The following is a 12733-nucleotide window of genomic DNA, read 5'->3' on the forward strand; positions in this document are numbered from 1 at the left end:
GGGAGGGGAGGGGAGGGGAGGGGAGGAGAAGAGAGAAGAGAAGAGGAGAGGAGAAAAGAGAAGAGAAGAGAAGAGGAGAAGGAGAAAGCAAAGTTCTTTATGCATCAATGCTACATAAATAAAGGATCATTACAACAACCAGAATTATATCATTACCTATCTATATCTAGAAATTCCCCCCCCAATATAAGCCAACAGCCTTACCTTAATGAAATTCAAGATTCTGTTCTGAGTCTCCAACGGTAAGGTGTATCTGGGATTCAGCAGCTTAACTAGAGTATCTTTAATGAACTCTTTCTTCACAATCAGAGACTGGAAACTTGGACCACAGTTCTGCATGCACATGTCAATGAGCTAAATGAAAGAGCAAAGTCAGGCATGACAGTCCTCTAGCATAATCTTTCTGACTCTAAGACCAAACAAATGCTGCTCAAGAATAGCTTCTGCTACCATTCTAATTAACAAACACGATTTGCTTCCTACAGTTCTAAGCTATATGACAAAATGCTACGTTCCAATATTGCAAGGACGAAGAAATATAATGTAACTGCCCCAGTCGTTCCAACTGATGAAGAATCAGGATACACACAAGAGCACTCTGCAGCACATGGTAGTAAGTGACAAGTGCTAAACTGTAATAAATGCAATAATAATAATAATAAATAAAATAACAAATGTGATAAATGTCAAGCAAAACACATATGCTAGATTATGTAACATTTGCTGCTGGTTATCTAGGGCCAGCCTGGTCCCTTCTGTTGTCCTGCCATTGTTAACACTGGCACGGCCTTTTACTATTTAATGTCCTGGTTTAGATAATAAATTGCTGTCAGTCTAGCAATAGATCTTTATAGGCAGGTGTGATGATTTAAAGTCAGGTGATTGTGTGAGAGTTACAGAAAAGGCTGGCACTGAGCTGGGCTTTGAAAAATGACCGAGGAAAGTAGAAATGAATATCTAGATGTTCTCTAGGTAGATAAACATTGCTTTGGTTTGCATTTGGAATGCCACCACAGACCCCTGTGTACAAAGCTTGTTGCTATGTGCAGGTACAAGAAACTTTAAAAATGGTGCCTAGGAGGATATTCCAAGTTGTGGCAGAGACACCGTCAAAGGGGATTCTGGAACCATCTTTCTTTCTCTCTCTTTCTCTTTCTTTCATTCTTTCTTTCTTTCTTCCTTCCTTCCTTCCTTCCTTCCTTCCTTCCTTCCTTCCTTCCTTCCTTCCTTCCTTTCTTTCTTTCTTTTTTTGTAACTTCCCAGCCATGAAGTGAGTGATCTTACTCTGCCACAGGCCACCTGCCCATGACTGTCTGTCGGAAACCACAAACCACAGAGAACTTTCTTCATAAACTGCCTTGAATAGACAATTATAGAGATTCCTGGAAAGAGACTAAATGCAAATCGTATGCCAAAGAAAGAATAAGTAACGGTGGCAAAGTCTACGAACTATCACAATGAGGGATTCAGTGTGCACTCTGCTTTGGCTCTGGGAGTGGCATCCTGATGTAGGCAATTTAAGAAGAGTGGGAGGGTACTGTAGATAAAGTTCATGAGGGCATTATCTAGACTCTCCAGAAATCTGTCTGTCAGGAGAGAGTCTAGACATGAGTCCCAGGAGTCCCTGAAGAGAATGTTTGTCAGTGTCATATATAAAAAGCTATATTCTGGGCAGGTACCAGCAGCATTCTACTGAGGAAACTTGAAGTTGGGTAGGCATTCACCAGTGCAGACCCAAAACAGAAAAGGGCAAGCCTTGGAGAGTGTGAGCACGCCAGATGGAATGAATGATGAAGGAAGACCATTGGCTGTGTATTTCCTGAAGCAGGAAGACTGAAAGCTAAGAGACTTTCACTTGGCATGGGGCTGAGGGTACTTTCCATAGGAATATGGGGTAGGATGGGATGATATGACTGGGGACCCTAGGGGTAAAATGGGTGGGACAAAATGTAGGTATCTTTCGGTTCAAAAGGAAAAGTAAACATTCAAATATGTTTAGCAGAGAGCTTTACATCCAGAGCTGCAGATCAGGAGAGTGAAGGGCCACAAGAGAGCCATCAGGGCCACCAAGGAGGTGCAGAGAGGAGGGATACCTGGGACACTGGGTTGGAAGGCAGTGTCAAAACAATAGAAAGAAAGAGAGAGAGAGAGAGAGAGAGAGAGAGAGAGAGAGAGGAGGAAGAAAGGAAGAAAGAGAGGGAGGGAAGGAGGGAGGGACGAAAGAAGAAAGGAACAAATAAAGGAACAAAGAAATGAAGGAAGGAGGAAAAATAATGTTGGTAAAGTCAAAAGAAGCCCCAAAAGTAAGGGTGTTAACAGTTACTATTAAGGACAGAACAACTGTAATATGTTCACTGATTAGTCGGGCCATTCGTCACTTGGAATAAAACAACTCAGTCACAATTCAGGCTAAGAAGAATGAGCTGGAATGGAAAAAAAAACTGCATGCAGAAAGCCGATTTCTGAAAAACGATCTAGAGGTAAAATTAAATCTCTGCACCACTCTGAGCTTGAGAGGACAAAGCAACTACGCCATGGTCAGCAAAGCCATCATCTCCTCAGAAAAGCGCCCCAGCGTGGGCTTCTGACCTCCCCACATGGGCTGTATTTTGAATGTCATTTTCACGCAATACAAAAAGTAGCAGCGGGTACACAAAGCTATACTTTTAAAGGAAGGAGACCATGGAAGCCAACAGAAAATACCGAAGTGGAGTACATGAAGAAACACGGGGAAAACCTTTGAAGCAAGTGGAGGTAGAAGCAGAAGCCACACCCAAGTTAAGATGACGGTGTAGTGATGTAAGCTGGCTAGTCACAGAGGCAAGGCACAATAGAAGTAATGCTGAGTATGACCGGCTATGAAAGCGAGATTTGAATGTGTGGGATGCTACAGATAAGTGCCTCTATTCCAGTGGTTCTCAACTTTCCTAATGACTTTCATACAGTGCCTCATGTTGTGGTGACCTAACCCCCGCAATAAAATTATTTCCATGGCTATGTCATAACTGTAGTTCTGCTACTGTTAATGAATTATAATGTAAATGTCTGTGTTTTCTGATGGTCTTAGGCCACCTCTGAGAAAAGGCTGTTTGACCCCGAGAGGGTCTCAACCCACAGCTTGAGAACTGCTGCTCTATTCAGTGCAAGTTTATGGATAGACTTAGCCAACTGCTTGTGTGGTCTTGGATAAGATATCTAGCTTCCACGTCTCCCTTTTGTTCGTAGTCAAGGAAATGATGGATTCCTTGCTAAATAGTACCCAAACTAATTTTTATCTTTGGCATACTAACCTGAAAGGTATATGCTCAAAAAAATCAGAGTCAACATAAAGTTCTGAGACTGTTAACATCTGGAGATAAGCAAGCACACCCTTTGTGCTTTCCCACTGGAATCAAGACTGTCAGAGCTCATTATTTCTGTATCACCTCCTCCATTATGTCTCCAGTCCTCACCCCTCCCTGCCCCAGCTCACTTGCGTTCTAAAACATACTGTGGTAAATGGACAGACTTACAGGAGTAGCTTAGCATATTTTGCTATCTAGCTCTGGTGCCCACGTGCTCAGATAACCTATCTTTGGAAACAGGGTAAGTAGGAATCTGAAATCTGAAGCGGCAGAGAGAACCGAAGGAACCAAGCAACCAAGCAAAGCAGAAGTGGGTGACTCAAAGCTCTGCCCGTCTATTTTTGTGCTTAGCTGAGCAAATCACTTATGTGAACTCGTGGCAACACGGTCTGCAGAACAGACATTGTGCCTCTTTCTAGGAGCTTGCTATAAGAACCTGATGAAATGCCGTGTCGTCTAAGAGGGAGGCACAAAGCAGGACCTCTGCAAATGGTAGCCACCGTAACCCTCTGTATGGATGGAAGATGTTCTAGCATGAGAGAATGTGCTTATCAACAGAAATAAAAATTCTTCACAGATGGTTAGAAGAAAAAGAGCTCCTGGCCAGTTTTGCTTCTCACTGTAGGTATCTAAGTCAGATACAGTGGCAATACTAGATTTTTAGATCCATCAGAGCTGTATATGGACCACTACCTGTGACCACGTCAAGGCAGGGCTACTCTATCCTACTAGTCACATATAAGAGAAAGCTGTCTTCGCATCCTATCTCATGTGATAAGCTACTGGCCAGACACTCACCTTTACATATCACCTGAAATCCCTATAAATAACTCTTTATTGGTGTATATTCCATAAAGGACTATTACATTCCATTGATTCTCGGGAACTTGTCCAACCACTTTCCAGTTGACAATGACAGTGGTATACGCTGGGGTTAGTCACAATTGACCCATTCAAGAGAGCGGTCTCTAGCTTAGAGCAGTAAAGCTTCGTAGCAACACTCAATGCAAGACAAAGCAGAACCATTGACTTCTTAGACTGGGTGTGCATCTCAGTAGCGGGACCGTCATCTGGAATGCACAAGGGCCTGGATTCTGTCCACCGAATTGTAAAAGAAAAGCAGAAAAATCTACTGGCTCCTGGATAAAACTACACCACTGAGTGTTAGTGGGGAAAAAAAACCTAGTACAGTCAGATTATGTCAAAGACCTAATGAAGGCTGACAAGTCCATGGAGAACTCTAAATGACAGAGAGTATTAGAAACATTCATAATTGACTTAGGCTCTCATCACTTCACAGAAATAAGATGGAAATGTCACCTAGGAGATGACTTTTTAAATGGTTTATTGGTAAACTTGTAACTGCCTTTGACAGACATTGGACAATCCCTTCTGTGACTAATTCTGCTCATAATTCAGTTTAGCCTAAGGGAATACGGAATGTGGGGCAGGGGCCTTGAGTGTAACTCTGAAAGACAATGAGCAAGCTAACGTAGGGCCCGTGGGCCATTATGTGTACAACAAGGGAAGATCTATATGCAGCTATCAAGAGTCAAAGCCCAAAGTCCATTTAGGGAAAACTCTAGACAAAATTTTTCCCCTCTCATGGTCCCTTTTCTATGTTCATGGAACACACACACACACACACACACACACACACACACACACACATATACACACACACATGCACACATGCACACACACACAATCTCATAGGAATGGACTAACAGGAAAGAGGGGACAATGGAATACATGTGACATGAAGTAATGAGGGATATTGGGTGTAGAATGGGTCCAGTAGGGGAGGAGTGATGGAGGAAGGGCTGAAGAGAGGGATGAATAAGAATATGCTCAGTGACACACACATATTAAAATGACACAAGGAAACCCATTGCTTTGTATGCCAACTTTAAAGACTAATTAAGAGAGCCTGGAGAGATGGCTCAATGCTTAAGAGTACCTGCTGCTTTTTTCAGAGGACCCAAGTTCCGTTCCGCTATTCATATTGAGTGGCTCACAACTGCCTGTAACTCTAGCTCCAGGGATCAGACACCCTCTAATGGCTTCCAAGTGCACCTGCACATGGGTAGCATACATCGACACAGACGCATACACACAAATAAAAGTAAAAATTTAAGATAAATTAAGGAAAAGAGAGAAAACGCAGGAAAAAGCAGCCATCTTCCTTGACCTTAATGAACCTGGATGCTAACAATGAAATTGAATCATCTTTGACTGTCATTTTTATGCAAGCATGGGCTTTTAAAAGACTCTCTGGTTTTTGTATGCTGGTAGGGGGATCATAATGTAGCATAGATAGAGTTAGGAGGTGGACATGCAATAAAAAGCAGCTGCTAGCTGGAGTCAAGCTTGAAAGGCTAGACTAACATAAGGGGAGACTGGAAGCCCAAAGATAAATGAAAGATCAACAGGACAACATTCTACAGGACCCATCCTCTTCCTCTGAGAGGGCCCCGTCCATTGCAAGTGAAGGTAGAGGATACAGACTTGGAGATCTAGAACCACTGAAACACGGAGGAAGCTACATCCCACACTCACAGAGGCCAACCACTAAAGAGGGTAAATAACTGTAAGATGCCAACATGATACCCAGGTGGCAATAGAGAAGGGGGTACACATTCATCACCCTCCCTTATCCTTCTCACTCAGCTCCCTTAACCTTCTGCGCTCTTGAGATAATCTAGATCCCTCCATTTTAGTGTTGTCTACATTCCCTTCTACCCTAGGTCTCAAAAATACCTTCCACTAGACCCAGAGTCTCCCTGGATGCAGGAGAAATGGGATGAAGTTTGGGAATGAAGGGGGTGGGAACCTAAACCGATTGGCTATAAACCTATACTGGCTACACTAACATTTCTGACTCTGCACTACCCATGTGGGAAGGAAGGTACTGGAGACTCAAATTGTAGGGCGCGTGGGTCTTACAGACAGGCATAAGAACTGGAGAGGTAGGATGTGCTCAAATCCCAGGAATCCCAGGGATCTGAGATGGTAGGAGTGGAGCTGCCCCTTCCCAGCCTCAAAAGCCTGCTCGAGAACTCATAACAATGACCACCAACTGAGAGGACCCTGGGTAGTCTCCTAATGCAGCACCTGGACTCCTTTCCTTCCGAGTAAACAGAGCATCCATCACCAATATCCCAAACTCGGCCAATTAAAAACATTTACCAGCAAATCCCATCCTACTTCCCAAGGTTCATATAGTTAATCCCTGTCCACATGGAAGAAAGCACACGAGTTATTTCATCAAGGATTCTCTGAGAGTGGCTGTCTTTACTGAGCTGTCTCACTTGGGGATGAGCTCTCTCTCTCTCTCTCCCCAAGCACTCAAGGTTAGATCTTGGGTCTCCTTGGCTGGCCAGGCACTCATTGTCTGCAGAGGCTCACATCAGAGCAGAAGCAGCTGATGCAGCCACAGCTGATACCACTGCCACTGTAGCTATTGTGGGACCTGGGACACCCTGCTCCCTGGCCAGATTGGAGCCCTGTGGACCCTATCTGTTCCAGGCTGCTCTTTACCCTCCTTGATGTGGCATACAGAGACATCTGACACAACAGAGGGAAACTGGGTGTACAGACATCCCCAGCAGAGAGGCAGAATTCAATGCCACAACAAATGAGGCATGAGAGACTGGATTCATTGTTAGAAGATAAGTAGTATAAAAAAGAAAGGGTATTGAATTTAGAATCTTAGGACTGGGTTCAAATTCCCATACATGCTACTGATAGCATGTTGATCTTAGTACAGTCATTGAACATCCTTTGTTTCATTATCTATGAAATGGCACATGGCACTGATAAGAGGGTCATCTCCTGGTGCTAAGAGCATCAATAATATACCAGGCATTTGGGTTTTGTTTTGTTTTGTTTTGTTTGCCTGGCTGTCCTGGAACTTGCTCTGTAGACCAGGCTGGCCTTGAACTCACAGAGACATCCAACTGCCTCTACAATCCCAAGCACTGGGATTAAAGGTGTGCACCACCACTGGCTAGCTAACATTCCAGGCATTTCTATCCTGGTCCTGATACCTTGTTATTTCCACAGAAATATATTACTCCTTTGTCAGTAGTTCCCATCATTCTGTGGTCTTCATGCACAGGTTGCTACGAGTTAGAGACAGACAAGAGTCCAACAACCAGGAAGAAGGTAAATGCCTCTATAACTACAGCCAGATCCCAACTGAAGGGTTTCCTCTGCATTTGAGGCATGGATACTATTTAACTCATTTCTTCTTATTTAGACAGTCTACCAGCAGACACGATGTGAAACACTATTTTCCAGGTTAATCTAGAAAGTGGGAACTATATTCACATCTGCCTCATAGCACTCTGATAAACACTGCCATTGCTCCTAAAAACAATGTGATGCTGGCCATATCTACGTGAGGTCTCACTTTCAGAAGAAGTGAGGAGGCCACACAGCTCATTTCTAATGTATAAAGGGCGACTCACGTGACTGAAGAGGTCATACTAAGGGGAAATGGGAATATTTCAGTAAGAGCTCACATCTGTATCACAAAAGGAACGGTGCACAGGAGAACTGCATAAAGTGACAGAGAATGTTCTCCAAACTGCATCAATCAAAAGAATTGATTGAAACTTAAGGGGCTGCCAGTGTCTCAGGATCCCACAAAGGGGCTGAAGGAAGCTAGAAAGCTGTAAGGGAGTCATCTCTCACAGTTTCTATTTTCTTCTTCAAACACGGCCAACAAATACAAACACATGCTTATTGATCCACGTATCATCCACTGGTTTTTAACCACAAACTCAAAAATCTTCATCAGGACAAATCGATTCTGTGGCAATGATTTCTTTCTACAAAATTAGATGGCACTGTAGTCAAATGAACTCCCTTCTGAAGTTCTCAAAAGATGAGGAGTCTTAAGTCACACAGTCCAGAAAGTACTATCACAGGGCTATCATCTCTCTATGAGTGTACTTTTTTAACTCATTAAAAATGTTAATTGTAGGGGAGAAACCCCACAATCTTATTTATAGCATTAAAAGTACTTACTGATAAGGAAAGTTGGATTTCTTTGTGGTTGTAGTTTTTGGAGATCCTTTTCTTCAAAGCTTTGACTGCATCTTTTGGCCTACGGCAATAAAGACACTGAAATGAACAATTTGGATAGAGAGGCAGTCTCTATGTAAGCAGTGTGCAGTATGGAAATAGGAATGGCTTAAGAGTAAAGGCTGATGTTTGACTGTGCTTCTACCTTAGCTAGGCCATTTAGCGTACCACTTCTAAGTTTCCTTCCAAAATTGATAGATCACACCATCTGTCCCTTGGTGAGACACAGCTAAGATATGTATGTAAGAGGGTTACATAAACATCGGTCATGAAGTGTGTGCACACTGGCTTCTATCAAGTCACAGAATCTGGTTACAGGAAATGTAACCCTAAAACAATAAAAGAAAAGTGATCCCTCTAAGATTCTTAGCCCCGAGTACCCCACATGTAAGGGGATATAAGAATCATAGAAATTGGCTAATTCTGATATGCTATAACTCGATGTTAGGAAGACTTGTAAGCAGAGGCTCAAAATTCACTTCATTAAATTTCCCTTTTGCAAGATCAGTGAAGAAAGTGGTAATAGTAATGAGAAATGTTCACAAAGGATCTAAGTACAACACAGAGTATATAACATTATATATGTGTGTGTGTCTCTGTGTGTGCATATCTATCTATCTATCTATCTATCTATCTATCTATCTATCTATCTATCTATCTCTGCAGGGCTGGAAAGATACTATACAAGCTTGAGGACCTGCATCTCCAGACCCAGGTAAAATCATGGTGGATGGATTACAGCTTGTCTGTCATTCTAAGGCTTGGTTAGAAGGTAGAGACCAACCCCTGGGGTAAGCTAGCTAGTTAACTAGCCTTACTACAAGCTCTGGGTTCAACTGAGAAACGCTGACTCAACAGAAAGAGGAGAGAAGTTGAGTAAGATATCAGCAGTTGGTATCAGCCTCAGGACTCCACGCTAAAGTGTGCTCACACACATGTGAACACATATGCACTCCTGTATACCACACAGAGACACATTTTATAAAAAAAAATCTGTAAACTCTTACAAGTATCAACCATAGGCACTCGTCATTAATATATGACCAATAATTATTTTATCATGTTTTCTTCATCAGCACACACTAGATAAAACCTTGTTCTACCAATTATCTCTTAAGAATGTTCAGGAAAATGTCCAAGTTTCTCCTTTTATCGTAACCTACAGTTGACTAAATTCAAAGTAGACGTGCTTGTTAATGACTTCGTTTTTCTTTTCTTTCTTTCTTTTTTTTTTTAATTTAGTGACTTCAAGTTCAGATAATATATCAATACACAGCACATCTTGTGAGAGCACAGCCTGAACTTGGGCAAGCTGGCAGGATGACAGATAAAAACCTTGTCCCCTGACAAGGAAAGAAAGGATTGCTCAGTTGTTTCTCAAACAATCAAGGAGGGGGTTGGTCACCACCCGCCTGGACAGCAACCACTAGAAGCCACTCAGCTACCAGCTTCTGGATTCTGTTTTTGTTACATAAAACACTGGCAGTCAGAGCATGAGAAATCTCTAAGGAAAGAAACCATTTATCCCTCTCTTTAAAAGATTTTTTTTTCTTTCCAAAAAAGGAGGAATTTAAGCGAGACAAAGACAAAATTTAAACTAGTAAAGAAAAGGCAAAGAAGGAGACAAGCTCTAGTGACCTCTCTGGGTCCTTGGTATGCTGGAGGAGGAAGTTGTCCCCAGTGTCAGCCTGCCATCCTCGCAAGGCAGGAAGTGCCCAAAGGACAGTGAAGTGTTCTTTCAACCAAAAACACCCAAAACTTGGCCATGGAAACCAAGCTGCCGTTCTTATGGATCTTATCAGTAGCAAATGCACAGGTGGGACGAGGGTTAACTTACCCGTCCTGCGTGGTGTTAATTATGTCACAGATGTGCATGAACTGGCCCCACTCTTCAGTCTGAACTCCAGCAAAGGTAGACTTCTCTGCAAAGATAAAACTGCTTGTGTTGAGTCTGAGCCACAACAGGGAAGAGGGGTTTGTTTTTGGTTTTATTTTTATTTTATTTATTTTTTTCCCTTTTTTCGGAGGGGAAACTGGGAAAGGAGATATTGTATGACATGTAAATAAAGAAAATGTCTAATAAAAAAGAAAAAAATGAAGAAAAAAAAAAGAATCTCATGTCCTTGAAATAATCTGCTTGGGCGTGCACGAATAAGCACCATTAAGTTTATGCTACCAAAGGGTGGAGTGATTTCTCTCCTCTTGAACAGTTCTCAGTAACTCAGGAATTGATCGGAAGCCAAGGCCAGAGTGCTGCTGTTTCTACAGCAATGACTGAGCCATTAAGAAAGGCCACCACAAACCTCCAGCTTCCTGGTGTCTTTCAGAAGCCAGAACTATAGATCTGTGGCTTACTGGGCAGTCACGGGCAAGGTGAACAACACATCAGTAAGTCTACTCTCGTTTAACCCAGGGTTACAGATGACGAAAGAGAAATTCAGAGAGAGTACTAGGAAATTAACCTAGGTTACACATCAAGTATGATGGAGAACTTGCATTCAAATCAAGGTTATTTGATTGAAATATTTATATTTTTTTAAAGTATGTATGGGGGGGGTGAGAAAAAAAAAGGTAGCAAGCACAATTACAGAGCAAGACAGGCTTCCGGCGTCAAACTAACACCAGGCAAATTTACATACTTACACCCTTGACATTTCCTTCTCTAGATGGCTTCATTAAGAACACAGGACCAGGGTCAGAGAACCTCTAATGTAGTAGGTCTCAACTCTCCTAAGGCTTCGACCCTTTAGTACACTTCCTTATGTTATGGTGACCTCCAACCATAAAATTACTTTCATTGCCTACTTCATAACCACAATGTTGCTAGTGATAGATCGTAATGTAAATACCAGTGTTTTTCCATGGTCTTAGGTGATCCCTGTGAAAGGGTCATTGGAACCCCTCCCTCAAAGGGTCTCAACCCACAGGTTGAGAACCACTACTCTAATGTCAGCGTGCGTATTGGCTTCTATGACAAAGATCACCAAGCACGGTGCCAACCATAGTGTGTGGCTTTGATGGGGTTCTGAACCGACAAGGCTGAGCCATCTTGCTTGTGTCGGTAGGCACACACTGTTCTTCCATCCGGACGTTTCTTCACCTGCAACCTGCTTATTCCTAGAGAACTCCTATTCACCCTTCAAAGGCCATGGCTGCGTTCATTCCTCCCTTTTTTTGTAAGCTTTGTTTGCAGAATACATGGTATTTTTCAGCATTATAAAGGTGTCTTACAGTGGTTGCTTCAGAATATGGACATTCTCCTTGTCACCAAGTAAGTTCCCTGGGGGGGATGGAACCATGCCTTTCTGAAAGCATCTAGCTGGTAGTTCTAAATGTTTTCAAAACTAAAGGATATTCGGACATCTTGCTGGATTGTTTTCTGCCTGAAGATTCGGTGAGGATCCATTTCTGATCCGGACTCATTCTAAAACGCATGATTCAGCATGGAGAGAGGCAGTGAACGTGTTTTTTTTCCTAGAGGGCAGCTCTCTTGCAGTATTTTAAAGATGTGGAAACTCAGGTTTAAGTTCAGGAGTGTTCCCTATCCCCGCAGCAGTTAGTTTAACTTACTTTCAATCTAAACTCTCTGAGACTGAGCCTTAGAACCTAAGGCTCTTAGGATTTCATCACCTTACCAAGTTCTGGACAGTTTGCCTGTCATTAATACACCCTGGTGCCACACCCTGTCCCCAAGGGAGGGGAGCAGGAGAAAGAAGGGAGCAGAGGTGGCAAAAAGCCAACTGTATGTAGTCAGAGGCTTCTGCATCCACCTCTGTAATTCAGAACACAAACACAAAGGGTAAGGGAGGACCATGCTGGCTGAGTGGTGCTTGGTCTTAGAGCCTCTGGGACTGCAGATAGCTCCTGGGGCACCAACAGCATTCATTTTCAAACCCCCTCTTTAAGCCAAGAGGTCACTCAGATCGCTAGAGCTGTGTGTTGGAGAAAATTGGTTTGGAGAAACCTGCCTTTCAAGGTGAGATCACGCCAATTAGCTTCTCTGAGCTCTCTCTTTCTGGTCTGTAAAATGGGTCTAACAATAAAGTGCTGAGAGTGGACGCACTTTAGGAAGAACCTTGCCCGGGTCAAGAAGTTTCCACTTTCTTCTCCCAGCGGTCCCAACACTTCACGCAGTGAGTGCTGGCAGATCACCTGCTTGGCTCCACTCGCTCAGCATTTTGAATTTTGCATTTTTTCCGAGAGGTTCTGGTCTGAGTGAGCCAAAACCAGAAAGGTGGACAGTGGCCACAGGTGGCACGCAGGTGGCGTGGGAAAGCTGCGGGGGAGGGTAGCATTTC

General features: G+C 43.0%; 1 protein-coding gene across 2 annotated transcripts in view; it reads right to left on the reverse strand.

Annotated features, from left to right (window-relative positions):
• The window catches only part of Tom1l1 (target of myb1 like 1 membrane trafficking protein), a 56140-nt gene that overhangs the window by 43166 nt on the left and 241 nt on the right, over positions 1–12733 (reverse strand). For both annotated transcript variants that reach the window (XM_031353900.1, XM_031353899.1), the window contains exons 2-4: positions 10273–10357; positions 8379–8457; positions 205–354 (exon numbers count right to left, since the gene is read on the reverse strand). In XM_031353900.1, the coding sequence (XP_031209760.1) occupies positions 205–354; positions 8379–8457; positions 10273–10357 (314 nt within the window). The remainder of the gene's footprint in view (positions 1–204; positions 355–8378; positions 8458–10272; positions 10358–12733) is intronic.

Source organism: Mastomys coucha, unplaced genomic scaffold (assembly GCF_008632895.1).
Source record: "Mastomys coucha isolate ucsf_1 unplaced genomic scaffold, UCSF_Mcou_1 pScaffold5, whole genome shotgun sequence".
NCBI lineage: Eukaryota > Metazoa > Chordata > Mammalia > Rodentia > Muridae > Mastomys > Mastomys coucha.